Raw genomic sequence first — 26747 nt, 5'->3', positions numbered from 1 at the left:
TTTAATGGTTGTAGTTTCTAAACGGTTAAACAGTAGAATATAATATTTCAACTGTTGGTAGGGTTGCTTCGTTATACGTCTAAAAGCTATTTTTATTATTTCCTCAAATTTGTTAGCACATACACTTTACCTTATAAAATATGTCTTCAAAATTTAATTACCTCTGCGGTATTATATACCCACCCTAAATGATTGTACAGTCCTACTTCGATATAAGGCTACCTCGATATAACGTAACTTTTTCTCGATACAACGTAACTTTTTTAAATATCTTAACATTAAAGTACTCCTTGGTTCTTCTTGGAGAGCAGCTTGCCTGAGCGTCTGTTCCCCAGGTCAGGGGCGGCTCAAACAGCGACTGATCCGGAGCGGACGCCTGAACTATGAAATGCGGTGTCTCGCCAGCTACACCCAAGACGGCAGCCCCGTCGCGAGACTAGGCATCGCAGCCCTAGTAAGGCAGCATGCTGAAAATAAAAATACTACGAACAATCCAGAGAATGATACGAATCGGAACAAACGGTATAGACCTAGGCAAACGAAAAAGGACAACGATTGGAAACTTGGTACTTGGAATGTTAGGACTCTGCTCGAACCGGCACGCGTGGGCATCTTGGCCAGAGAGCTACGGAAGGCAAAAGTGGAGGTGGCAGCCATACAAGAGGTGCGTTGGCCTAAAACCGGGGAACGTGAATTCCGCGCGGTCGATCCGACCGCGGGCACTTCTTTCAAGTATCACATCTACTACAGTGGCGGCGACAGAGCGGAACGGGGCGTCGGTTTCGTACTACTTGGAAACCAAATGAAGCGTGTTATTAGGTGGAGGCCTATTGATGACCGTCTATGCGTATTGAGGATCAAGGGCAGATTCTTCAATTACAGCCTTATCAACGTGTACGCGCCGACAAACGATAAAACCAATGACGTAAAGGAGGAGTTCTATGAGCTCCTCGAGAAAACGTATGGAGAGTGCCTACAACACGATATAAAGATCGTCATCGGAGATACGAACGCACAAGTCGGACGAGAGGAGTTCTTTCGTCCTGTTATTGGTAGAGAAAGCCTTCACTCTACCACCAACGACAACGGCTTGAGGTTAGTAAACTTCGCCGCGGCCAGGGGAATGGCCATCTGTAGCACCCATTTGCACGTCTGAATATTCGGAAGCACACCTGGAGACACCCCAATGGAGAGGCCTGATCCCAGATCGACCACATGCTGATCGATGGCCGGCACTTCTCAGACGTCATAGATGTGCGGTCCTTTCGAGGGCCAAACATCGATTCGGATCACTATCTCGTGGTAGGAAAGATTCGCGCCCGGTTGTCCAATGTATTTAAATCGAGATCGGCGAGGAAGATACATCTGGACATCCAGAGGTTATCAGCGGAAGGAGTTGCTGCAGAGTATACTCGGAAAGTTGATAGACGGATCGGTGGACCAGCTGGGGTGGACCTGAACGAGCAGTGGAAGCACATCCATGATGCGATCAGCGAAACAGCGCGAGAAGTGATAGGCATGACAACGGGAACCTGCAATGACAGGGAGGGGAACCTGATTACCGATAAATCGCAGGTGGCCAGGCATTGGAAGCAACATTTCGAAGTGGTGTTGAACGGCGAAGAAGGGAGGAGAGTCGTCGAGGGGAACAGGATAGAAATTGGGGAGGACGGACAAGGTGTGGACCCACCAACATTGGACGAGGTGAAGAATGCTTGCAAAGAGCTAAAAAACAACAAAGCCGCTGGGAAGGACGGCTTACCGGCCGAACTTTTCAAAGGTGGGAGCGAGCGGCTGTGTAGTGCAATGCACCAGATTATCCTAAGGGTATGGTCTGAGGAACAACTACCTACGGACTGGTTGGAAGGACTCATATGCCCTATCTACAAGAAGGGACATAGACTCGAGTGTAGTAATTATCGAGGCATAACCCTCCTCAATTCCGCATACAAAATTCTCTCCCGTATCCTGTGCCAGCAATTTGGCAATTTCACAACTATTTGTAACAAAAATCTTCCGAATTACGATCTTCTAGGAATATAAAAAAAATATTATGCTGAATAATATTTTAATTGCATTTACATCCGTTTTTCAGTCCGTTCCAGATTAAGAAGAAAACATCTTTATTTCCCGTCTACATCGTTTTGGTCTCGAAGAAAATAGTATCTGTGCCTATGGTGAATGTTATCACTACATTGAGTACGTGATCACGTTGTTTGGTAACCGTAACGACAGGCTTAAATTAATAGCTTCCCCTCAGGCCGGACACAGCCAGCTGTTCCTGTTCGTGATGTCTTAGCGAGCCACTAGACCCTTTCTACATGTCTCCTATATACGTTTTCCTAAAATCTATCCATGTCTATACAGCAAGAACAAAAAAATGGAAGATGAAAATTGCAAAAATAATAATTTGAATCGACTGTCATCATTATTATTAGGGTGGCAATTTGAAACGATTTTTCAATTTTCATTTAGAAGTAGGGCTCAAACGTTTCGTCTTCTCGTAAAAAGTCGTTAAGCAAAATTTCAATTTAATCGGACTGCGGAAACACGTGCCCCAAAGCAGTCAAAGTTTCACTTTTTTGATCGACGAAAAAGTGCACTGGAAATCATGTTTGATATATTTTTTTTTTGATGCCAACCCGATCAGAAGAGCATAACTAAGAAATTACAAAACTATCAACAGGAGATACACATAGGGGAACTGCCCCATTATTCATCTCAGCCCGTATATTCATCTCATTCAACATGTAAACATAATTGAAAACAGGAAAAAACGCATATTTACTTCTTAAACCAATCTGATAATTCATGGAATGGATTCTTCTTAGTTCACTTTACATTCCTCATAAAGTATAATCCTCAAAAACTCACTTAAAAGCACTAAATTTGATATTATAGTCGGGCATATGCACTCGAAAACTCATTTAATTTAATCACCTACCTCAGAAAACAAAATCCGCGCATCGTTTAATACGGCTACAACGGGACTCGTTCAGCAGCCAACCAAAGTTTTTTTCATCACCAGCGGACCACTTTTTATACCATTACTGAACAAAATCACTCACTACACTAAGAATACTTTAATCTTTGAAATGTTCACCTCAAATTTCCTAAAACAAGCTTGAATTAGCAGAAATATATGAGATGAATTTTTACAATTCCTAAATTTCAACTGTATGTATTTTCATTTGTTTCCATTGCGTTGAAAAAAATCAAGAGTTGCCAAATAAGTTCCTGTTAACATGAAAAAATCATACTGAGAATGTTGAATTATTCCGACATAATTGACATAAATCTACAACACTGTAGTGGTTACCTAGGTCACCTACTACGATGGTATCTAGTAACCTATCTAGGTAACCTACTACGATGGGCTGTGGCTACGTTCATTCATGATAATGTGTTTCATTCATGATTAACAGTGTGATGAATATGGGGGCGTCGTGAGATGAATAATAGAGCAGTGATTCAAGTTTTGAGATGGATATGGAAGCGTTGTGAAAAATGGTTTTGTTTTACAAAATTCAAGATAAATCTAGCTAATTTTACTAAATATACAATGCTATACGATTCCATAAGAGTACGTAAGCATATTTGGTTTATTTGTTCAATGATTTCGTGAAAATTTGGTGTTTAATCCGTATATTCCTCGTGAATATCGGCTTAATGAGATGAATAATGGAGCAGTTCCCCTAACATACTTTGATGCGATTTTGTATTGTCTCCATTTTCCCATATCCTGTGGGTAACAACATTGAATCTGAATGATTATATTGTATATCTAATCCTGAAATGAAGACGTATTGAAACAAGTCTAACAAATTTTTCGTCTGTATCAAAAGCAGTTGTTTCTAACAATGGTTGTAATTATACTGTTTTATATGCTATCATTCTATTGGATATTGGAATAACTCCAATTCAAAACAAAAACGAATAAGAAAATGTTTGTGTATGGGAATATACTGAAACACAACCATAGAATAAGGAAATTTTACAAAACAAGAAGAAAATTGCACTGCAGCCAGCAGTGAAGGATATCTACTTACTTGTTATATGTTCGTTATGAAAGGCCAACATTTGGTCGAGTTCAAAATATTGACGAAGCTCCTCGTTTTGTTCCTTTCCACTTGTTGTTGCCTTCACTTCTGCCACTTTTGCCACTGCTCGGGCCGTCGACAAAAAGTACTTTTCACTTTCTTTACACTCACTACTTCTGTGTGGCAGGGGTTTGCTACTTGCTACGTTTTTTCTTCTGCTGTTGCCGCTCTTGTTACCGTCAAATTTTCTCCCTGGCACGGGGTGGCAAAGCTTTTGTTTTTCTTGCAGGGTGAGCACCCTTCCTCCCTAACGGAACAACCGAATGAGGCTTTGCTTGTGTTTTTTTACTGAATTTTTGTTTCAAATTTTCTGATAGTATTTACTTGCTCGGGATGTGCTTCCGTCTGTTGAATTTTTCTACTCTGTCTACGTTCTCTTTGTATTCGTCGACCTTGTTTATGCTGTACTCGCCGCGCACCGGACTGGAAGGTTTTTGTTTCCTTTTCATTGAAAATGGAGAATCATTTCGCAACTCACCTGAAAAAAAAACAGAAGTAGAAAGAGTAATAGAATATTCACCATGGAGAGTAATTGAAAGATAAAGAACCATTTGAAAGTCAAGCAGTAGCAACACGCGAAACAGAGCTTCAGTCGCCAGTTCCAGCCCCACCGAAGTAGCACTTTGAGGGGTTATTGTGGAATTTTGACTATATTTGACTGCCATGTTCACCGTTTGTGGTGCAGACAGAATGCAAGTTGACTTGCATTTAGAATAAGGAAATCTAACTAACATGTTCGGCCTCTAGTCGAAGTAAAACTAATACAAGTTATCCAATCTATATGCATTCACTCGGTTACGCAAGGATTATTTATCACACGTCTCTGACATGTGAGTGTGACACAAATTCTTTCAGCTACACAAAGTTGAAACTCCCTATCAACAGCTGCGTGATTTATTGGCTTTGTCAAACGCCGCCTACAAGTTATAAATAATGTTTAATTTAACCTACGACAATGAGTAATAAATCAACAGCCGTTGCGTACGGCGGGAGAAAACTGGTGACATTACCAACGACAAAAAATGCACAATTGGCTGGTGGTAAGCCCCCGAAAAGCTATTTCAACGTGAACAACATTCTCCGGGCGCAGAAGGAAAGCTTGTCGTTTGCATAAAGCTAACATTAGGAACCTTTCAGCAAACAAATGACTCCGCCGGAAAGCAAACGGGACGTGTGTCAGTTGATGATATTATATAGCCAGGCTTTGTGGCTAATGTGAATGGTGAATTGGATTTTCAACGAAATGATTGAATATGTTCATAAAATAGATAATCGAAAGATCATATCTGCATGTACTGAAACGAAATACAGATTAGGTGGACGCATGGCCATTTACTACAGCACTATTGCGCAATGCTCCCAACATTATGATTCAATGTCGTTATTCAAAACAAAATTGCTCCTTATTCTAAATATACTCAATGGACTAGAAGATGTTCAGAGTTTCATTTTGGTTATTCAATCTACAACTTTGTCATTGCCATGGTGAGTGACAAATTTTGGTCAGTTCCAAATATATTACTAGTGGAATAATTGATGTATTATTTAGTCATCATTCAGCTTGTCAATAGTCTAATTGTTGAATAGAAAAGTTCCAATTAGTCTTATGGCAAAGTGCTGCTCTAGCAAGCCTGTCGTCGGATTTTAAATCTCGGCTGGGAGAAACCGTCGAAGTCAAAATGATCGAATCGCTAGCCCCAGAATTGTCCTATACATTAGCAGTAGGGTGTGAAGTATGTATCGAAATAGAAGGAATAAACGGAGTGTTCATTACCAATTCGATACACTGATTAATATCTAAAAAAATGTCGATAAATAATTATTAAACTTAGAAGCGATTGTTTGTTCTGATAGTTTTTCTGTGCTATTGAAGGTTATGAACTATTTGCAATCGCCAGGTTTCAACAGGTTTCAACAATAACTTTATTTTTCCAAGATTCTTTACTGTTGTTTTTATGATACTCCTGTATATATTCGCTCCGAGGTTTGATCAGAGATTGTGACAATATATTTGGCGCCACCACATAGTTGCACTAATAATAAATCCTATTTATTTCGCAAAACTTTATTTAATATTTATTTCTGTTACGTTTGAGGCGTTAAAGATTATCATTGAAGATGAGACATTCGTTTCAAATAATTTTTCAACACTTTAGTTTAACTAAATTGTAATCACTGTTATTAACAACAGTCTCATGATTGATTATTTTCATTTTAGAATTTACAACGGCGCAAGTAGAATCAAGGTTTGTATAAACATGATCAAATAAAGTTTTACTGTGTCTGGAAATAGGTGTGTTTACTCAGAAGCGAGAAAATGGTCGCAAAATTCTACTAATCTCTGCAAGTTTATATTAAAGTCACTGGCAATCAAGTTAAATTTGCGACCATCAACAAATAAATCACTGACCATTAGAAGAGTGATAAACTGGACCATAGTTACCAACTTCCATGCCTCATTCTCGTGCTTTTATTGCCTCATCGAAACGAAGATTGAAGAGAACTGATTCTTTGACATAAATAGCAACTTAGCTACATAGATGCCGTCCTGATTCATTTTACGCTCTCTGTTATATACAGAACAATTACCGAATCGTAATGATATTACGATAAATCTGAATCTGACTTTAAACGCGATACCGCAAAATAGTTTAGATAATTGTCTGACAAACACTGTTTCATCAACACTATGACTTCTTCCACGAGACTGAAATTTATTTTGAGAAAAATGATAGGTATATTGCAAAATGTATGAAAAAAAATCAATAAAACAACCATTTTCATGCTTACTGCAAAAAAGCCATAAGAGCACAGCGTAGTTATATTTGGCACATGAAATCATGACTGATGACGACAAGAAGAAAAAAAAAACAAACGGAAAGCAAAACAGAGTCGAACAAATGTACAACGAGTAAGCGGAAACCATCACCGATTTCAGCCAGTCTGACGAAAACTGCTGACAAAAGAACCAGCCAATTCTTATTTCTAATATATTGTGATACAAATGGATGGAAATGACTGTCATTTCCCATTTCCACCTCCGCCAATTATTGATCGTTATTGTCTTCATGAGTGATTTAGAGAAACACAGTTGTCAACTAAACGAGTTTGAATGTAAAAACTTTCCCCATGCACAAACGAATCCGAATCCGAATAAATTTTTAGATTGAAGTTTATACAAAAATTCACGCATACATAGAAATTAAGAATTATGTCAAAAATTATAACACTCTAGGGCACATGTCTAAAATGTGAATCCATAACACTTCTAATATCCTTCACAACAATTAGACCATATACAGATATTCAACGCAATAGTTATGCTGCCATATAGAATGCATAAACTAGACACGAGGCTCGGACCAGACCCCAATGAAAACAGCAGCCTGAATCTCAAAATTTATTCAGTCACTCCTATATTGAATAAAACAGTTTTACTCGTTTTACTTTCAAGCAACGCAAATATTTTAGGATGTTTGCTTTTTTTCATCCAATGGATAATAGTGGAAGCCGGGGGTATTAGAGCAAACATATAGCTTCAATGGTGATTTTCCTTAAAAAATGTTAAGCCCTCATTTGCGTGTTTTGATATCATTTTCATTTTCCAAAGCCGTCGTGACTACCTAAAAGTATGCTCAGAGGAACATACTTTAAAAATACATATCAAAACCAAAAATTTATCGAACAACCCGGATCTTCCTTATGCGTGCTAAATTCGTCGGCAAGCCCAAACCGTGCCACCAAAGCTTAGTGATTATTTGTTCCGAAAAAGTCCATTTCCCGCCAATTCACTCCCAGTAATATTTTCATAAGGTAATTTCAAATTGAACCCGTTATTTACCGCCTCGGCCACAGTGGCTGCATCGAGTTTGGCTTCTCCTCTCGTGGGATCGTACGGTAGCTGGGCGATATTTTTTCTAGGTTAGCGGCTCCCACGCTCCAGGAGCACCAAATGAATGCCGAACATCGGCTCATATTTTATTACAAATTTTTGCTTTCTGCTGCCATCCGCCGTCCATTGCACAAACTGTGGCGATTTTTTCGCTTACGTTTTTTTCACCCTTTGAATGGCCATACGCTGCCAAACTCGAAAATGGATTTTTAGGCTCTTTATAAATCGAAACTCCGCCGTCATGATGACCAGATCGTCATCCTTGGTGCACAAACGCGTTCCAATTCAATGTGTTATACCGCTCGCGTTCTTAATATTTATGGCTGTCGGTTTGGCCGAGTAGTCCAAAACTGGAAATAGCATTGTCCGTTGTCCATTGCCCATTTAATCTAGCCACTGGTGTTGTATTTCGTACGGCGCTTTATATGTAAATTTTCTATAACCTGCGTGACTTCTGTCATCATTCAATAATCCAAATGGAACAATATTTTCAAACAACAAAATAAAGTGAAAACTCCACGTCACCGTTTACTCATAACAAATTATAACTTATTGAAAAATCTAATGTAATGCATTCTAATTTTTTTTCAATTTTTTCAATAACAAACGATATCGATATTATCTACAGTAGTAGAAATAATCAAATGAAAACAAAGTTGGGGTCTACTAAAGACACTATTGACAAATTACATAGGGCGGGTGTTTATAAAGTTGCATGTCCACATTGTGATAAAGTTTACATTGGCCAAACAAAAAGAAATTTCCGGTTTAAGGAACATACTTGAGAACTTGTAAAGGCTAAGAAAGACTCAGAAAAAGGAATAACTCACCATTTCAGATCCAAAATAGCCGAACATATATTTCATGAAGATCACGCTATGACTACCGACAACATTAGTCTAGTTCGATCAGTAACATCCCCTTGGAAATTAGAAGTCGCAGAAGTTTAGAAATTTTCAAACAAAACCCAGCTACCCTCCTTAACAGAGATCAGGGTAATCATTTCTCTTGGCTTTTTAAATTTCTACCGAAAACTCCCCGACAAGGCATGGATCACCAGGCCGCACATTTCTCTACCTAACTCAAGTTGTTTACGTTTTCTGAGTTAAAATTTGCCCCAGTCGTTTACCTAATTAGGTATAAAATTCTTGGGGTTTCGCTATTTTCTCCACAGTCCAAATAAGTCATAACGTTTGCATTACAAAAATGTTTTTATTTTCTGATGTTGATAAACAAAACTAAAGCAGGTATTAGACGATGCAAATATTTGCTATTTTCGGTACGATTTTTATTTGCACAAAATAAATTCTGTATTAAAAAATAGCAAATATTTGCTTCGTCTAATGCCTGCTCAAGACAGATAATTGAGTTTGATAAATTTCCCATGAAAGGTATTTATATTAGCTTACTTGCAAAAACAACCTCTATGCTCTTGCGAGCAGCCTTCCAACAGTTAACTGGAACATTCGCCATGGCGGAAGAAAACATGCGTGTAGGCAAGATTTTGACTTATTTCTTCGTTTTATTTACCAATTCCTCCTCAGTTTTCGCGATAAAATTGTTGGAGCAGATCCTGCGCTTCAGATTTACCAGAAATGGTCGATGCGATGCTGCTGGGGGACGTTGGACGGGTTCGCCAACTTGAGTGCCACATTGATATTTAGCCGCTCGATCTCCTTCAACGAACGCTTCGAGCAGGGGAACGACGCCAGACTCGGCCAGAGTCTTCGCCCTTATTGTATTTCGTGATGTACGACGCAACTTCCAGCAGGCACTTCGTACTATAAATTTCCCCGTTCACGGCCAGTTCAGAGCAAAAGAAGAGCGGTTTTGGCATCCACTTCTAGCTGATAGTCAGCCACAGTAGCATCTTCTTGGGAAACTTGATGTGTGTTATGAACTTCGCCTCGGAGCTCACTTCCTTCTTGAGGAAGTAAAATACAAAGCGCCCTGCCAGTCGTTGCTATCCAAGGTGAGATGAGTCTCGTCGTCCATCACCACGTCGTCGTGATTCGCCGGGAAAATCTACTTGGCCACTGCGTCATTGCTTTCAGCTCCAAAATCAGTGGACGGGACGACTGCCACCTTCCGACATGTATGTCCATGTCACTATTTGGCACTGACCCCCTATCCAAGCGCATGCAAGGATATAGCCCTCGATCTCCCTCTTCAGCATCTTTTGATGCTTCTTGTCGGTCAGAGTCGTCGGTCGCCCGGAACCGGGCTCTCTTTCGATGCTCTGAATGTTGTCCAATAGTACCAAGATATTCTAGATGGCGGAATAGACGTATCCGGCGTCAACAAAGTGCTGCACGATGCACGTTTCCGACGCGGCGGGGTATCGCTATTTGAACGCGTATACTTCTGCATGGAGTAGCTGTTGACTCATGGATTACTATGATTGATGTGTTAGGGTAGTTTCTTTAGGTCATGTGAGGGTAAACCCATGTAAAATCGGCAATTTTTGGGTTCTTCTTTTAATGTAAACGTACAAGCAAAGTTGGATGGTGCGAAACCAGTACAAAATTGTGCGTTTTTAGCGCAATTGTTGATGTAACTCGGAACCAGTACAATGATTGCGTGTTGGGCATAACGAATTAATGCTCTAGCGTTTCTTAAATGTATTTGGCAGCTCCAAACTACTACACCCAAACATTTTCAACTGGTATCAAGCAGCATTGCAAAGCGAGCGAGAAGCAAAACCATTCTCCTACTTTCTGCTTGAGGACGAGACATATGCCACGCTTTTCAAGTCTTTTGCACACACGCTTTCGAGATACTTTTTCTTCTTCATGCATTCCTCTGAATAGCAGCAAGCACGCACCGACAGTATGAGTGAGAGACTAACAACACTGGTATCAAGTATGTACAGCACGGGTGTCTCGCTCAATTCGTGAAGCAACGAGATATCGCCTTGCGCGTCGCATAGTCTTGTCGCACATACATGGAAATTCTACGAGCAGGAGAGAAATTTCTCTCGTCGCTTGAGAAAAAAGCGCGTGCAGTCACTAATACACTCGGCGTAAGAAATAAAGTGTCGGTGTATGATACATATTCTGATTTCATTCTACGTCAATGTATTCGCAGTACAACTGTTGCGTTATGCGTTTCACACATTTATTGTGCGATTTCTGTGCAACATTTGTGCGAATCGAGAAGACACAAATATTGTACAAGACTTCAACTTTTGCGTGTAGCAAAGAGTGCTCAAGTTTGGAGCGCGTTTTAAGGGATTACCAATTTCACTATTTTACACTTTTTCACATAGGCAGTTGCCAATTTCTGAAGACCGTCACTAGCTAGTCACTAGCAAAATGTTTGTTTGTGTCGTATTTCCCTGAAATTCTGATCAACTTATCTGTCCGTAAACCTTTCCCGAAATGATCTACGTTCTAGCTTTAGAAACTTTAATTTAGCCACTGGTGGGCATGCTTTTGGTAAATCGCCACCCTGACAAATAGACCATAAGCACTACGTTATTATTCTTTCAGAAAAAAACAAGTTGAGCTTCTCGATTTCCTTGGCGAGAAGAAAATCGATGTTGCCATCATAACGGAGACGCATCTGAAGCCGGAAGTCAACGTCTTCCTTCCGAGCTTCCAGCTGGTACGATGAGACAGGTTCGGTGTCGCGGTGAGGTGCAACGTCAAGTCAACGGGGTTAGAGTCGACGATCTGGCCAAGTTGACTCGGCGATGGGCGAAATACTGCATCGCACTACAACATCTTGGCACCAGAGTACCCCCCCAAAATATCCCAGGCCAGGGTTCACGCTATCCTGGACATTTTTCTGATTAACATGGTCATCTCTGAGGCTCCAGTCGTATTCGATGAGGTATCGTCGGTAAAAGCCTTCGGTGCAACTACCGGAACGGTGGCCAGTCATCCTCGGCGAAACTACCGTGGCGCCGACTGGGTCCGGTACCAGCATATCATCGATGAAGGCACCAACATCAACCACCCTTCACCCTTTAAGTACTCCAGAAGAGATCGACCAGACGTTTGACACCCTCCAGCGTGCGATTACCGTCGTGACACGGCGGTCACCATACATAAAACTCACTACGTCAATGTATTCGCAGTACAACTGTTGCGTTATGCGTTTCACACATTTATTGTGCGATTTCTGTGCAACATTTGTGCGAATCGAGAAGACACAAATATTGTACAAGACTTCAACTTTTGCGTGTAGCAAAGAGTGCTCAAGTTTGGAGCGCGTTTTAAGGGATTACCAATTTCACTATTTTACACTTTTTCACATAGGCAGTTGCCAATTTCTGAAGACCGTCACTAGCTAGTCACTAGCAAAATGTTTGTTTGTGTCGTATTTCCCTGAAATTCTGATCAACTTATCTGTCCGTAAACCTTTCCCGAAATGATCTACGTTCTAGCTTTAGAAACTTTAATTTAGCCACTGGTGGGCATGCTTTTGGTAAATCGCCACCCTGACAAATAGACCATAAGCACTTCGTTATTATTCTTTCAGAAAAAAACAAGTTGAGCTTCTCGATTTCCTTGGCGAGAAGAAAATCGATGTTGCCATCATAACGGAGACGCATCTGAAGCCGGAAGTCAACGTCTTCCTTCCGAGCTTCCAGCTGGTACGATGAGACAGGTTCGGTGTCGCGGTGAGGTGCAACGTCAAGTCAACGGGGTTAGAGTCGACGATCTGGCCAAGTTGACTCGGCGATGGGCGAAATACTGCATCGCACTACAACATCTTGGCACCAGAGTACCCCCCCAAAATATCCCAGGCCAGGGTTCACGCTATCCTGGACATTTTTCTGATTAACATGGTCATCTCTGAGGCTCCAGTCGTATTCGATGAGGTATCGTCGGTAAAAGCCTTCGGTGCAACTACCGGAACGGTGGCCAGTCATCCTCGGCGAAACTATCGTGGCGCCGACTGGGTCCGGTACCAGCATATCATCGATGAAGGCACCAACATCAACCACCCTTCACCCTTTAAGTACTCCAGAAGAGATCGACCAGACGTTTGACACCCTCCAGCGTGCGATTACCGTCGTGACACGGCGGTCACCATACATAAAACTCAGGTGAGTACCGCTGTCTATATTGACAACATTACTAACATCAAAAGGTTGCGTAACATCTATCGGCGCCAGGACCAACGACTTGGCGACTTATCCAAAAACATCATGAGCAACCGTCTGACCAAGGTTATCCAGGATCGAATACAAAATCTGCGGTACCACGAGTTTAGGCAAAAGCTCTGCCTCATCCCTTCAATCTCAAGACCCTTCTGGTCTCTAGCAAAGGTGTTGAAAAAAACAAAACAAAATACATCCTTGAAAAAAAAAACAAAACAAAACAAAAACAAAATACATCCCTCGGCTTGTTTTGTCGTCCCTCCCTGAACGAGAATGTGCGAAATGCACGAACTTGCTAATCTGAATACCTTGGCAGTAAAATTCGACATCTAACGTTTGCGTTAAAAAAAATGGACAAAAATTGACGAATTTTCATGGGTTTACCTTTACATGCACTGTCGAAACTACGCATACAGCATCAATCATATTAGCCCATGAGTCAGCAGAAAAAAACTGACAGCTCTATCGGTCGAATTCTAACCATGATGGTGAAAACAGTGAAGCTACTCCGTTCAGAAGTGTGCGCGTTCAAAGAACGGTACCACGTCGCGTTGACAAAGGGCATCGTGCGGTAGTATATGGACACCGGATACGCCCGAGCCGGCATCTACAACATCTTGGCACTATTGGACAACTATCAGAGCATTGAAAGATAGTCCGGTTCCGGACGGCCGACGACCATGAGCGACAAGAAGCTTCAAAGGATGATGAAGAGGAAGACCGAGAGAAAAGTTGCTATATCGCTGCGTACGCTTGTCCAGGAGGTCGGTGCAACCGGCTAAATATGAAAAAGTACCTGGCGAACATGGACATACATCACAGGAAACAATAGTCCTGTTCACTAGTCTCGGAGCTGCAGGCAATGACGCAGCGGAGCGCCCTATTATAATGGTCAAGTCGATTTTCCTGGCAAATCACGACGTGGCGGTGGTGATGGACTACGAGACTTGTCTCACCCTGGATGGCAACGACTATCAGGGCACTTCGTATTTTACCTCCCCCGCGAAGGAAGTGAGTACCGAGGTGAAGTTTATTTTACACACCAAGTTCCCCAAGAAGGCTAACAATCAGTAAGAAGGGAATGTCAAAATTGCTCTTCCTTCGCTCTGGACTGGCCGTGAACGGGGAAATTTATAGTACAAAGTGCCTGCCGGGAGTTTCGTCGGTCATGAAGAAATACCAAAAGCTCCACCTCCGAGCACACGATCATTCGCGAGCTTCAAAATTGAGGTTGTACATAGTAGGTTATGTCGGTAGATTATTTCAAAAATTTATTTCAAAACTAGTAAATTTCGTCTCACAAGCCAAAATAAATATATTTTAAGCTGAAATATAGTTATTTTCCTTTTCTGTGGCTGTGATGTGTCTCTATATTCAAAAAGCTTTGGATATGACAAATACCCAAAACGAATAATAGCACATTTCCTATAGATAACCCATGGATTTCATAATCTATTCCACCCCGATCTTCCTTATAGGGCCTTAGAGAATGCTCGGATTTATTGCATAAAGCAAACCATAGACGTTTCACTAGCAGCCGTATGGGTTTTCTGAAGCAAAATCACCTCAAACCGAGTTATTTAAAAAAAATGTCTAAAAGAAATTAAATTTACCTCTTTCCATAGTACCATTAATTGTCCTTTAAAATAAATAAAGATAATGATCAGTACACGAACTTTTCAAGTTAATCAAAAGATTTAAGACTCAAAAATTTATCTCTATCCGCAGTCAATTGAGAAAATTTTGTTTCCTTGCGGTATAATTATTTTGCTATATTTCGTCCATTTAGCAATTTCTTCAGGCTTTATAGCCGCAAGTCCCAATTCGGATCCATTCACCATTATCCGCCATTGATGCTTTCTACTTGTCTCAGACAGAATACAACCCAGCAAGATCTCAATACAGCGAACAAGCAAAGTGATGCGCCTCAGAATAACATTTAAAATTGATATTAATAAGAAAGAGAGCATAACTTTTTAATATTCGGTACATTCTCCATGTTTTACGAGCTCGTAAAATTATTTTAGAATTTTCACTTCTGCCCTCGGCTACATGCTGCTGCTATAAAGCTTTTCCCCATCGGTTCGTGGTTACAGTCACCTTCTTCTTCCCAGGCAGAACCTTCCTCTTGAATGGATCTCTGAAAATCCTCTCCCGATGGCAGACGCTTGTTGACATTAGAAAAGCAGCCCCCTTCTCGCGGTTACTGGCTACAGCTAAAGTAGCGAAAACATTTTCACAATATATACCTAGTTGAAGAAAAAATCCACCGATCGAAGGCAACTTGACACAGAGAAGGTAGCAAAAGCCGGGAAACGGGTATTCTGTACATTGGAAAACGCTAGCTAGAGCCTGCTTTCCCTGTTGTTCCACAAACACGGGGTATTTGGTGGCATGCCTGAAGAAGGAAAGTAGCTTTGCATTGGTGTCGTTTTCGTAACAATATCAAAACCATAAATTTTACTTTTCCTTTGTGTACACTAGTAACAGTAGCTTCACTTGAGCTAACAGCGTTCACTATGACGCTGAGCGTGAGATAAGTGGAAAAACGTACCACAGCGCGTGCAGGAACAGCTTACCAGAGGGATTTATTTAATGTTCAAGGTGACTGGAAGCTGTAGTAGTAAAATATTCGATAAATAGGTTATGTTGACATAAGATTAGGCAACTTCTGATGAACGGCAGTCGGAAGTACGTGCCGCTTATAGAAACAGTTGATGGTAAAAAGGGCTGATTCAACTTTGTTAGTGGTGAGTGCCAATTACCAAGCCAATGTCAAAAATAAAAGTCACATAAGCCATCACCATGCATTAGTTACACATTAAAGATTCAACCGTATGCGGATGCTGTGTTTCACAGCTGCGTCGTGAATCAGTTTCAGCCAACAATTCAGAGGTAACTATTTAAAATCTAGTCTTTTCAAATCCTCGCAAAACCAATAAACCATGCTAGTATATTCCCCTGTCGAGAGAATATTAGCAATAAAAGTTATGTTACGATTTCAAAATCGGTCCCATTATGCCTTGTCGAGACTGGCTTAACATGCTGCGTGAATCCATTTATCAGCAAACGGTACATTGATGTTGTTCAGTAAACTGGATCACACGCCAAAGTGCAAATTCTACCGACTGACTATCAGTACCAGGACGAATACCTTGCTTTCGGGAAAATAATTCGCATATTGCCTTCGGCTGAGCGCACAATCGAGAGTCGAATGAAATCCTGTCGTGTATTTTGTGATAACGAAGGGAAAATTCATTGACAATTCCTACATACTGTTCTCGCATTGTAATTTCCCAATACCCACTGGGCTCAGAAGCTGCTAACTCTTCATCCGTCAACCTTCGCCACACAACCTCTATACCCAACGAAACATTCGACATTAACTTTAGCATACATTCATGTATGAATTTCTAGAACATATGCCCACAGTATCAGGCAACAACCATCCATCCATCCATCCATTCGTTCCATCAGGGTAACACTGCTAGCAACCCAACAAATACCAGCTCGGACATTCTCGGAGCTTGGTGAGACTCACAATACACGTGCCTGACACATTGATGTCAAATGCAAATTAAATTTTCACCGCATCATCAAAATCTATAACGAAAAAGGATTGATTGACAGTGAAAGCGCACATAACAGCAAATATGCTAGCAATGATGTTCCTGATGACGACATTGATGATGGCGATGGAAATGGAATAGATTTCTAGTAAAGCGAAGGACGGTATAAACTTGAAAATAGTGCAGATCACACGAGCCCTCTGTAGCTTTCGATGACAGAATCAGTATAAGTCGCAAGCGATATGATATGCCGGTGAAATGTTTATTCAATAAAGTGAAAATAAAATTTCATCATCACCAGGTGTTGTTAACGCAGCTCAAATTTTATATCTGGCATCATATTTTTTAAAGAACAAAGCTGTCATTCCAGATATCATCAAAAGATATTTCGAAATTTAATCGCCTACCTCACCGCTTCGCACAAATATAATCCACTGAGAATTGTGAACCGGTGTTTGGCAGCTTCTTTTAAAACGAACTTTGTTTCTCTAACATCAACATATCTCTAACATCAACATTTAACATAGGCTTACTAGCTTGTTTCAATCAAGATGGTGACATATTTTAACCAATGGCTGCACCGTTTCGATCATTTTTTGTTGCATTTGAAAAGTGTTGTTCTCAGACATGAGATTGTGCATTTGTGTTTCACTCTCGAATTTAACTGATTTAAATATGAACTGAAAGTTTGTTCCACAGTATGTTAAGACAACATAGCGCTATTCAGCGAGAGATAAATAAACAGGTTCTAATAGTTTGTTCTGTCATTGAACATTGCTCGATAGAAGAGGTTTCAAATCCGTTAGTGGAAATAATGGTGAACTGTAATAGGTATATAAAATATTCTGAGAAGCCCATACCAACACAACTGAAACATCACTATCATGCAAGAGCTAGATGGTGCAAAACCACATCAACATTGAATGAAACTAGTGCAACTTTCGTTTAAATCCGAAATCTGGTTAATGAATGTGTGTTGATCATAACACACCTAACACTCTAGCGCAGCGGTTCTCAACCTTTTTTTGTCCGCGTACCCCTTGGCGATATTTTTCATAACGATTGTACCCCGTGGCTTGGAATGTTCTCACAGACTGGAAAAAAATACTGGTAGATCATGTTGTGGTAGTCTAGTTCAGGTTTCAAATTGAACTATGGTTTGTTTGATTGCTACAGTCATGTTTTAAGAGCAAGATTGAACAATAAATGTAGTATTATAACGAAAAATTGCTTGGTCCGCCATTACTGATTTTTCTTTCGCGCACCCCCTGAAGGCTTTCGAGTACCCCCAGGGGTACGCGTACCCCAGGTTGAGAACCGCTGCTCTAGCGTATCTACAATGTATTAGCTGACTGCAAATCATTACGCTTATAAAATATCAACCGATGTTGGTATCGTCGTAGTGATTTGGTAATGTTTTTAGAAGACTACTACCGTGTTGGGGATGGGCGAACCGTTTATATAATACGGCCGACGAAAAAGAACCATAATTTTTGAGCGCCCCAAAACTGGTTGCTCGCCCGAAGCCGAAGTATATCGAAACTTTTGTGTATGTGATAAGTTCCGTGCAACACTGGCACGATTTAAAATTTCACATTTCGAGTTTCTGATGTAGTTTTCTTGAAAATTTAAAAAGAAATTTTCAACCGCGTTTTTCTCGATATTGTGATTTTAAGTTATGCCAGTGTTGCACGAAATTGAATCTGTTTCAATGTATTCATTGTACAAATGTTGCGGTATGCATTCTCATACATTTCTTATACGAAATTAGACTAAAAATTGTGCGAAACGAAGAGACATATTGATTAATAAGAACCTGAACTTTGAGGTGTGACGGATGTCCACTAAAAATGAGAATGAAGAAATGGGTCAAGAAAAGTATAACAGAGAGGATACTCCTTCAAACTAATTTATTTCATAAGAAAAATTAACGTAAGTCTTCAAAATTCGGTTAGTGAACACCGTCATATGGTCCGGGGTCGGTCGTGTGGCACAGCTTGATCATAACATTGGAACATGCCGCTTTACAAAATCAGTGTCGGCGTTATCTATTTGCCTCCTGGTCGCAGAGCTGTTGTTACTGCTATTGAAAACCATGTCCAATCCATCGGATCCGTTTTGTCTAACAAAATTTTTCGCAGAACTGACTTCGACCATTTGAGCTATTTAATTTCTCAAATCGACTGGCAGTTTTTGGAAAGTGGACCCTCCCTAGATGATGCAATTGGGTATTTTAATGACACCATCAAGACTACACTTGTTTAGTGTGTTCCTGTTCGCCGGCCAGTACCTAAGCCTCCATAATCTAAAACTCGCTTGCGCCAACTGAAACGACAGTGGTCTTTGGCGCTACGCAGAAATTGCAGAACACGGAACCCGTTAACGAAACAAACCTTCAATTATGCTAGTAACTCCTATCGGATTTATAATCGCTACCTGTACAACCGGTATACTTTTCGGATGCAGAATTGTATCAGACGAAACCCCCGATGTTTGTTAACAGCAAAAGGAAAGGAGACCAAAGAACATGTTTTTGAACAATCGCCAAGGTAACACGACATTCGAGAAGTGCGCTTTATTTGCTCAACATTTTCAGCAGATCTTCCGCTGGTCTACTGCTACAACTACAAAATAAATTCAGCTGTAAATGGTATCCCCAGAGACGTCATTGACTTTAGCTCATTCACGGTAACCGATCGCCAAGTGGAAGCTGCAATCGACAAAATGAATTTCTTTTTCGCTCCTGGGCCCGATGGCATCCCTTCTTCCGTCCTAAAAAAAGGTAAAGCTGTGTTCATACGCCTGCTTTGTTTACTACTTAACTTGTCGCTGCGACGATGTGTTTCTCAACCAGTTGGAAAATATCGACCATGTTTCCAGTGCACAAAAAAGATAACAAACGCAACGTGCAGAATTACAGAGGCATAACCTCTCTTTGCGCTTGTTCAAAAGTATTTGAAATCGTTTTTTATGATGCACTTTTCGCTAGCTGTAAACACTATATCTAAATCGATCAGCATGGTTTTTATCCAAAACGTTCTACCGCTACTAACCTCGTTCAATTCCCTGCAACGTGCCTACAAAATTTGACCGAAGGAGGCCAAATTGATGCGGTTTATACTGATGTAAAAGCTGCATTTGACTGCGTCGACCATGGTATCCTGCTCGCTAAGATAGAGAAACTTGGAATGGCCCCCGCTCTGGTGCAATGGCTAAGGTCCTCTTTGGTAAATCGTACACTCTACGTGAAGATTAGATCACAACATTATACTCATTTTTCAAATGTTTCAGGCGTTCCGCAGAGCAGTAATTTAGGACCACTGCTCTTTGCCTTGTACATAAATGATGTATCTTTAGTGTTGCCAGGAAATTGCCGAATGTTTTTTTACAGACGATGTCAAGTTATTCAAGACAATAAGAAATACTACAGACTGTGCCTCCGATCATTATTCTACTCTCTGGTGCAATCTGTCCTTGAAACAAACTCCGTAGTGTGGTGTCCATTCAACGCAAACTGGATTGCAAGAATTAAATCCGTGCAAAGGAAATTTACGTACGCTCTACGTTTTCTTTCGTGGCAAGATCCGCAGCAGCTACCGGCGTACTCGGATCGCTGCCAGCTTTTGGGCATGGAAACACTGCAACAAAGACGTTTCGATACACAGACTGTGTTTGTCTTCAAAATTTTTAACCGGTGAAATCGCGCCCCGAAAATTCTGCAGCAGTTAAATCTGTATGCTCTGAAAGGTCTTTAAGGCGGAGAAACTTTTTCTCGCTACCGCATCGCACTGCATCATATGGGCAACGCGACCCCATTCGTTTCATGTCAGCTAGCTTTAACGTCGTAGCAGATTCATCCGATTTTAACATCTCTATTTATTTATTTATAAGCAAGCAACTACCAACAGACATAAATAGCTAGTCCTAATGGTTAATAATATAAAACACTACGAAACAGAGAAATGAATTTTGAGCGTAAAACTCGATGCGATAGATCGAGGCAGATGAAACTCGGTTGAAAGCTCGCTGAATACCAGTGATGGCACCGTTAGCACTGTAGTTAGTGCGGCGGAAAGGTAGTTGCAGCGTAGATGACCTCCGCAGGTTTCTAGATGGCGCGTTTAGGTTGATCAAGCGGAGAATGGCTGGGCAATCGATCCGGGATGTCAAAACGTCCGACACTACCATGGCGCGTGCTGTTTCTCGACGAAGCTGGAGAGTCTCGAGCTGGAGAAGCTGGCAGCGGTCCTCATATCGGGTATTGCGCATGGGCTGTCGCCAGGGGAGCATTCTAAGTGCGTAACGCACAAACCGGCGCTGGATGCTTTCGATGCGATGAATTGCGTTATTGTAGTGAGGAATCCAGACAGTAGAGCAAAATTCTAGCGAGGACCGAACAAGTGAGCAGTAGAGTGTCGTTAAACATTGTATATTTCTAAAGTCCCGCGTCAAGCGACAAATCACACCCAGTTGCCTAGAGGCTTTAGCAACAATGAACGATATATGTTGCTTGAAGGTGAGTTTGGAATCAAGGAGGACTCCAAGATCCTTGACGTGTTCGACTCTCTGTATTGGAGTCCCATCCAATGTGTAATCGAAATGTAGTGGGCGGTGCTTTCTGGTAAACGTTATCACAGAGCATTTATCGGGGTTTAGTATCATGCAATTCAACTTACACCAGCGTGTAAATAAGTTGAGCTGTTGTTGAAGATGAGTGGCGTCTTCGACGTTTTTGATTTCATTGAACAGTTTCAAGTCATCAGCGAAGGCAAGGCGGGGACATTTTAGCGAGTGATGTACGTCATTGAAATACAACAAAAATACCAGCGGGCCAAGATGACTACCTTGGGCAATCCCGGAAGTAGCAACAAATGATTCCGAAATTTCGTCGCCGATTTTTACTCTAAGAGTTCGTCCTCGCAGGTAGGATTCGAACCAGTGGAGCAAGTTGCCACTAAATCCGTAGCGGTCGAGTTTGGCAACAGTGATTTGATGATTTACTTTATCGAACGCAGCTGAAAGGTCCGTGTAAATCACATCGGTTTGACATCGTTTGTCGAAGCTATCAAGCACGTAACTAGTCAGGCAAAGCAAGTTTGTAGCACAGGAACGTTTAGGAAGAAATCCGTGTTGGTCGTCCGCAATAGAGCATTGGCAATGAGAAAAAACTGGTTGGAGGACGACTAGCTCGAATAGCTTCGAAATTGCACACAAAGCCGAAATCCCTCTATAATTGTCTATTTTCGAGCGATCGCCTTTTTTGTGGACCGGAAACAAAAAGGCCTGTTTCCAAGTTGTGGGAAATATACCAGTAGCGAGTGATAAGCGAAACAAGTGAGAAAGCGGTGTGACCAAACCAGTAATGCATTTTTTAAGTAGCGTTGCTGAAATACCATCCGGGCCTGGGGAGTACGAATGTTTCAATTTACTAGCAGCAGCGAGGATAGCATTGTCGTCAATGTTGACCGAGGCGATGGAGCGGCCAGGGAAAGGAACGTTATTAGCAGCATCAGAAATGTCCCTATCCGTTGGTGTATCCTTGCTGAACACGCTTGAAAATTTGACTGCGAACATTCTGCAAATAGAGGCAACATTATCCGCTTTCTCACCAGCGAATTCCATCGTGGATGGAAAGCCTGATTTCTTCCGTTGTTCGTTGACAAAGTTCCAAAATTTCTTTGGATCGGCTCGCAGTTTACCTTCCATATGTAGTCTGTAGCTTGTCTGTAGCCAAGTCGATTTCCTTGATGCAGCTTTCGATCCTGTTGATGAATCATTCTATGTTCTCGACCTTCCAATTATCCTTATACACCATAGAGCTCAATAAACCGAAAAAAAACTTCGATAGGACGACATTGCGGTAGATTTGTCGGGTTTCGGTTTTTAACACATATGGTATATTCTGGCATATACACACAATATAAATTTTGAATAAATATTAGTAAATAAATAAATTATTCACAAAACATCCCCCCCCCCCCCAAAAAAAGGGAAATCTTCATTGGACGGCCGCTTCCTTTCTTCCGGATTACTGCCATGGATGCCACGATAAGGAAAATGATGGATACTGATGCATTTTCACTCATTAAGTTGTCCATCCCACGATTTTTGTAAGCTTGGGAGAATCGTACAATGTTAACGGCATTCTGGGAACGGGCCAGGTAATTGGCTTTCGCCGATGTATAACCTATGTTGTAGCTCAACCCGACAACTTTTTTGTAGCTCTAAGACAATCTGCCTATTTTGTAGCTCTAAGACATTCTGGGATCGTCATCGGGGATGCAAATGCGCAGATCGGGCAGGAGAACTCCTTCCGCCCCGTGATTGGTAGGGAAAGCCTCCACTCTACTACGAACGACAACGGCCAGAGGCTTGTCAATTCCGCTGCAGCCAGAGGTATGGCTATCTGTAGCACGCCGGAATATACGTAAGCACACCTGCAGGCACCCAAATGGAGACGTCTGCTCTCAGATCGACTATGTTTTGATTGATGGTCGGCACATTTCAGACGTTACAGGCGTGAGGTCGTTCAGAGGTTCATACGTTGATCCGGATCATTATCTCGTGGTATCCAAGATTCGCGCCTGGTTGTTCAACGTACTAAAACCCACGACGACAAAGAGGAAACAGTTGAAAATCCAGCGTCTATCAACTGGAGAAGTGGCTACAGAGTACCTGCGGAAGGTCGATGAGCGGTTCGAGGATCAAGTTGGAGGTAGCCTGAATGAACAGTGGAGGCATAATCAAAGTACAATCAGCACCACAGCGGGAGAAGTGTTGGGAGCATCTGCGGCAGCCACGTCCAATGAGTGGTTTGACGCTGAGTGCCAGCGAGCGACGGATGAAAAGAACCGCGCCAGACTTTGCATTTTAGCCACTGTGACTCGTCAGAGTGTAGGAAGATACCGGGAAGCTAGAGATGCTGAAAAAAGACTCCATCGCCAGAGGTAATGACAGCATTGGGAGCGTATTCTTGCGTAGGCGGAAGGTTGCTTCCCAACTTTTGAAGTAGTCGACGAATTTATTTTCCTGGGTACTGTAGTAACATGTGACAACGAGGATAGCCGTGAGATAGGCGGATATCAGCTGCAAACAGGGCCTTCTACGGATTACGTAACCAGCTAAGGTCCGGCACTCTACAAACCCGTACTAAACTTGCACTCCACAAAACACAAATTCTTCCCGTGGCCCCCTACGGCCATGAAGCATGGACGTTGAAAGAGACCGATCGGCGAGCTCTTGGTGTTTTTGTGCGTAGGTTTTTGTGCTCAATCCTTGGCGGCAAACTGAAAAAAGGTGTTTGGCGCAGACGCATGAATCACGAAGTGTACCAGATGTACAAATTGACGGATATAGTTAAACGGATAAAACACGGCAGGTTGCAGTAAGCTGTGCATGTAGCTAGAATGCCGGAATAACAACCAGCGAAGACTATATTTAGTAGAAATCTCGATAGAGGCCGACGACTTCGAGGTAGGCCCCGCACTCGTCGAATGTGAGCTGTCGACAAGGATGCCCGCGAAATAGGTTTTAGGGGAGATTGGAGGATAGCAGTCCAAGACCGAGTGACATGGCGACATGGCGATTCGGCATTGGATCGATAGTTGGTCTGTCACCGTATAAGTAAGTAAATTAAGACATTCTGGGAAGCGCCCCTATTAACCGGTCTCCAGGTATTAGGGCTATGTTGACCAGAATAGCGTCCGAGCCGCTCTCTGCCATTATGTCACTTCTCGCGATCACAAAGCGAGGTTATATGAAGAAGACATACTCAGCAGTTTCCTCCATATTCACACATTCCTAAAGCAGCCATGTGCTTAGCGCCTTGGTGACGGGATTTGTGCCAGATGGAAGCTTAATTCTCCTTGGTGTTTTTTTACCCATCCGGGCACACCGTTATCAGTCGTTGCATCTAGCTAGACTTCTAGGCATTTGACCATTCCCACTGCGACTTGGTTATCGAACATGTCCTTATGGTACTTCATTGACTCCTCGCGTCTCGTTAGTCGTGGCGTCCTGTCTTATAGTGATGCTGATAGGCATCTATTCCGGTCAGAACGCAGTTTGCTTTGTACGACCACTATGTAGTACGAGCTCGCGACCATGATCATTCATATGGGCCGTTACAAAAATAACCTGCCTCAGCAATGTTAGGCTACTGGGTACCAGGCCACAGCGGAATCTAAGGGAAATGAACATGCTGACAGCCTAGCCAGGCAAGATCTGCACAGCAATTTATTGGACTCGAACCGATTCTGGGTACCTCTACATCCGCCATTGAAGATAAACTAAGTACATGAGACAAGCTAGAAACAGCATCTCAATGGCAACATGCGCAGGGTTGCAGAAAAGTCAAACAGTTCATCTACCCCAACCCTGTGGTTGTCAAAAAGCTACTCGTAGTGATCTACGTATCTTCACGGGACTCCTCACTGGACACTGCCCTGCTCTTTATCATTTGAAGTAAATCGGCTGAACCTGAATGCTTTTGCGAGGTTCTTGCTCCATGAAAGTTCAACTTCTTCGGAAGTTACCTTCCAGCTCCATACCCAAAACGGTCCTTGGTTTCATCAACCATTTAGTACCAAATTGAGGCATAGGTTTGCAGCCAATAAGCTCAACTTCATCCATGAGTTCGAGTATCTTGTAATCTGTGTACAGCAATTAGGGTCAGTTGTGTTAGAATTCATTCCAATTGTTCCTGGTCATACTGTGTTGAATAACGTGTCATCGTATGAATGCGTTTATAGTGTATGTTAATGTATGTTCTATACAAAATGATGAATGCATATACGATGCACGCATACCATCATGTTAATTCTGGATAAGTTCATCCGCCTGCACATGTGAGCTTTTCTAAAACCATTTCTCTTCGTGAACTCAAAACCAATTATATGGCAAAATTATGTGGTACAGAAGTTTATTATATTTCTATTTCAAGCAGTAAGTGTGAAGTTGACGATTAAAAAGTGTACTAACTGGGAAAATAGTTAATTGGAAATTTTAGAAATATATAGTACAGTAAGTGGGAGAATGTAATAGAATAAAAATAGCTTAACTTGCATTATAATCATTAAAAATAAGAAGATGTTTAATATAATATTTTTTAAATCCATCGCTTATCCCAGAGATATTTTGAAACGATTGTGCCTAAAGTAATGAGCCTCTCAGCTGATCTCGAGGTACGATGCTGGTCCAACAAGTCAGTTGTCATGTTCCAACTCCGGTTTGGAGGAAACTGTCAGTAAAATCGAAGCGCATTTGTCCTTTACACTACTGAAAGTTGGCTGTAAAGTCAGTGTGTCAAATAAACATAACAGCACTATCCACCTCGGCTTCTAACTCTTGAAAGACAGAATAAGAAGCAACCGATTTCTACCTTTTCAAACAATAACTTCACATGCATATTGATAAATAATACATTTATGAAACAATATAAAAATTTAAAACACGAGTTTGAATTATTATGATTTTTACATTATGCTTACTCTGAGAAATTATTCTATCGTTCCCTTTTTTATTACTACACTATAATACAATTGTACCTTTCACGGCGGGGGCCTAGTGTGGTTGGTAACATCTCCGCCAACCACGCTTGACGCCTGGGTTCGAATCCCACCGCCGACATAGGTGTCGATGGTTGTGAGGTGGCGTGATTCACTCACAACCAACCCAACTGGTCTAGATTCAATCCTAGCCGACACCGGGAGATTTTCTGAGGCGAAAAATCTCTGGGATCACGCCTTCCATCGCATGAGGAAGTAAAGCCGTTGGCGCCGGTCCGTTAATAAACGGGTCGTGAGTTAGGGTCCTGGATGTGGAGTCGCCTCTCTGGGCGTCGGTGATTGGCCACAACAGTGGCGGAACTAGACCGACGGAAAATAAGCGAGAATAAAAAAAAATTGTACCTTTCGGCCAAAAATGGGTTAATTCAAAACAATCCACAAATAAACTGTTTGACTGCGGTATAAAAACCAAAAATAAATGCCAAATTTTTCATCGTAACGCTCGCTGCTGTTCATCCGCAAAAGTGAAACCGCACATATAACCGAAATAAAAAATCTTAAAGTCTTATT

The 26747-nt window shown here is 41.6% G+C and overlaps 1 protein-coding gene across 12 annotated transcripts in view; it reads right to left on the bottom strand.

The window, feature by feature from the left end:
- The window catches only part of LOC129722531 (CUGBP Elav-like family member 4), an 868765-nt gene that overhangs the window by 732891 nt on the left and 109127 nt on the right, over positions 1-26747 (bottom strand). For 8 of the 12 annotated variants that reach the window (XM_055676019.1, XM_055676017.1, XM_055676031.1 and 5 more), the window contains one exon: positions 4050-4578. In XM_055676019.1, coding sequence (XP_055531994.1) covers positions 4050-4080 — 31 coding nt within the window. In that variant the 5' untranslated portion in view covers positions 4081-4578. Of the gene's footprint in view, positions 1-4049; positions 4579-26747 lie in introns of those variants that run through there. The other 4 variants (XM_055676035.1, XM_055676026.1, XM_055676037.1 and 1 more) reach the window with 1 other exon arrangement.

This window comes from Wyeomyia smithii, chromosome 2 (assembly GCF_029784165.1).
Source record: "Wyeomyia smithii strain HCP4-BCI-WySm-NY-G18 chromosome 2, ASM2978416v1, whole genome shotgun sequence".
NCBI lineage: Eukaryota > Metazoa > Arthropoda > Insecta > Diptera > Culicidae > Wyeomyia > Wyeomyia smithii.
Note: the sequence above shows the minus strand (reverse complement) of the source record. Positions and strands in the feature narration are given on the sequence as shown.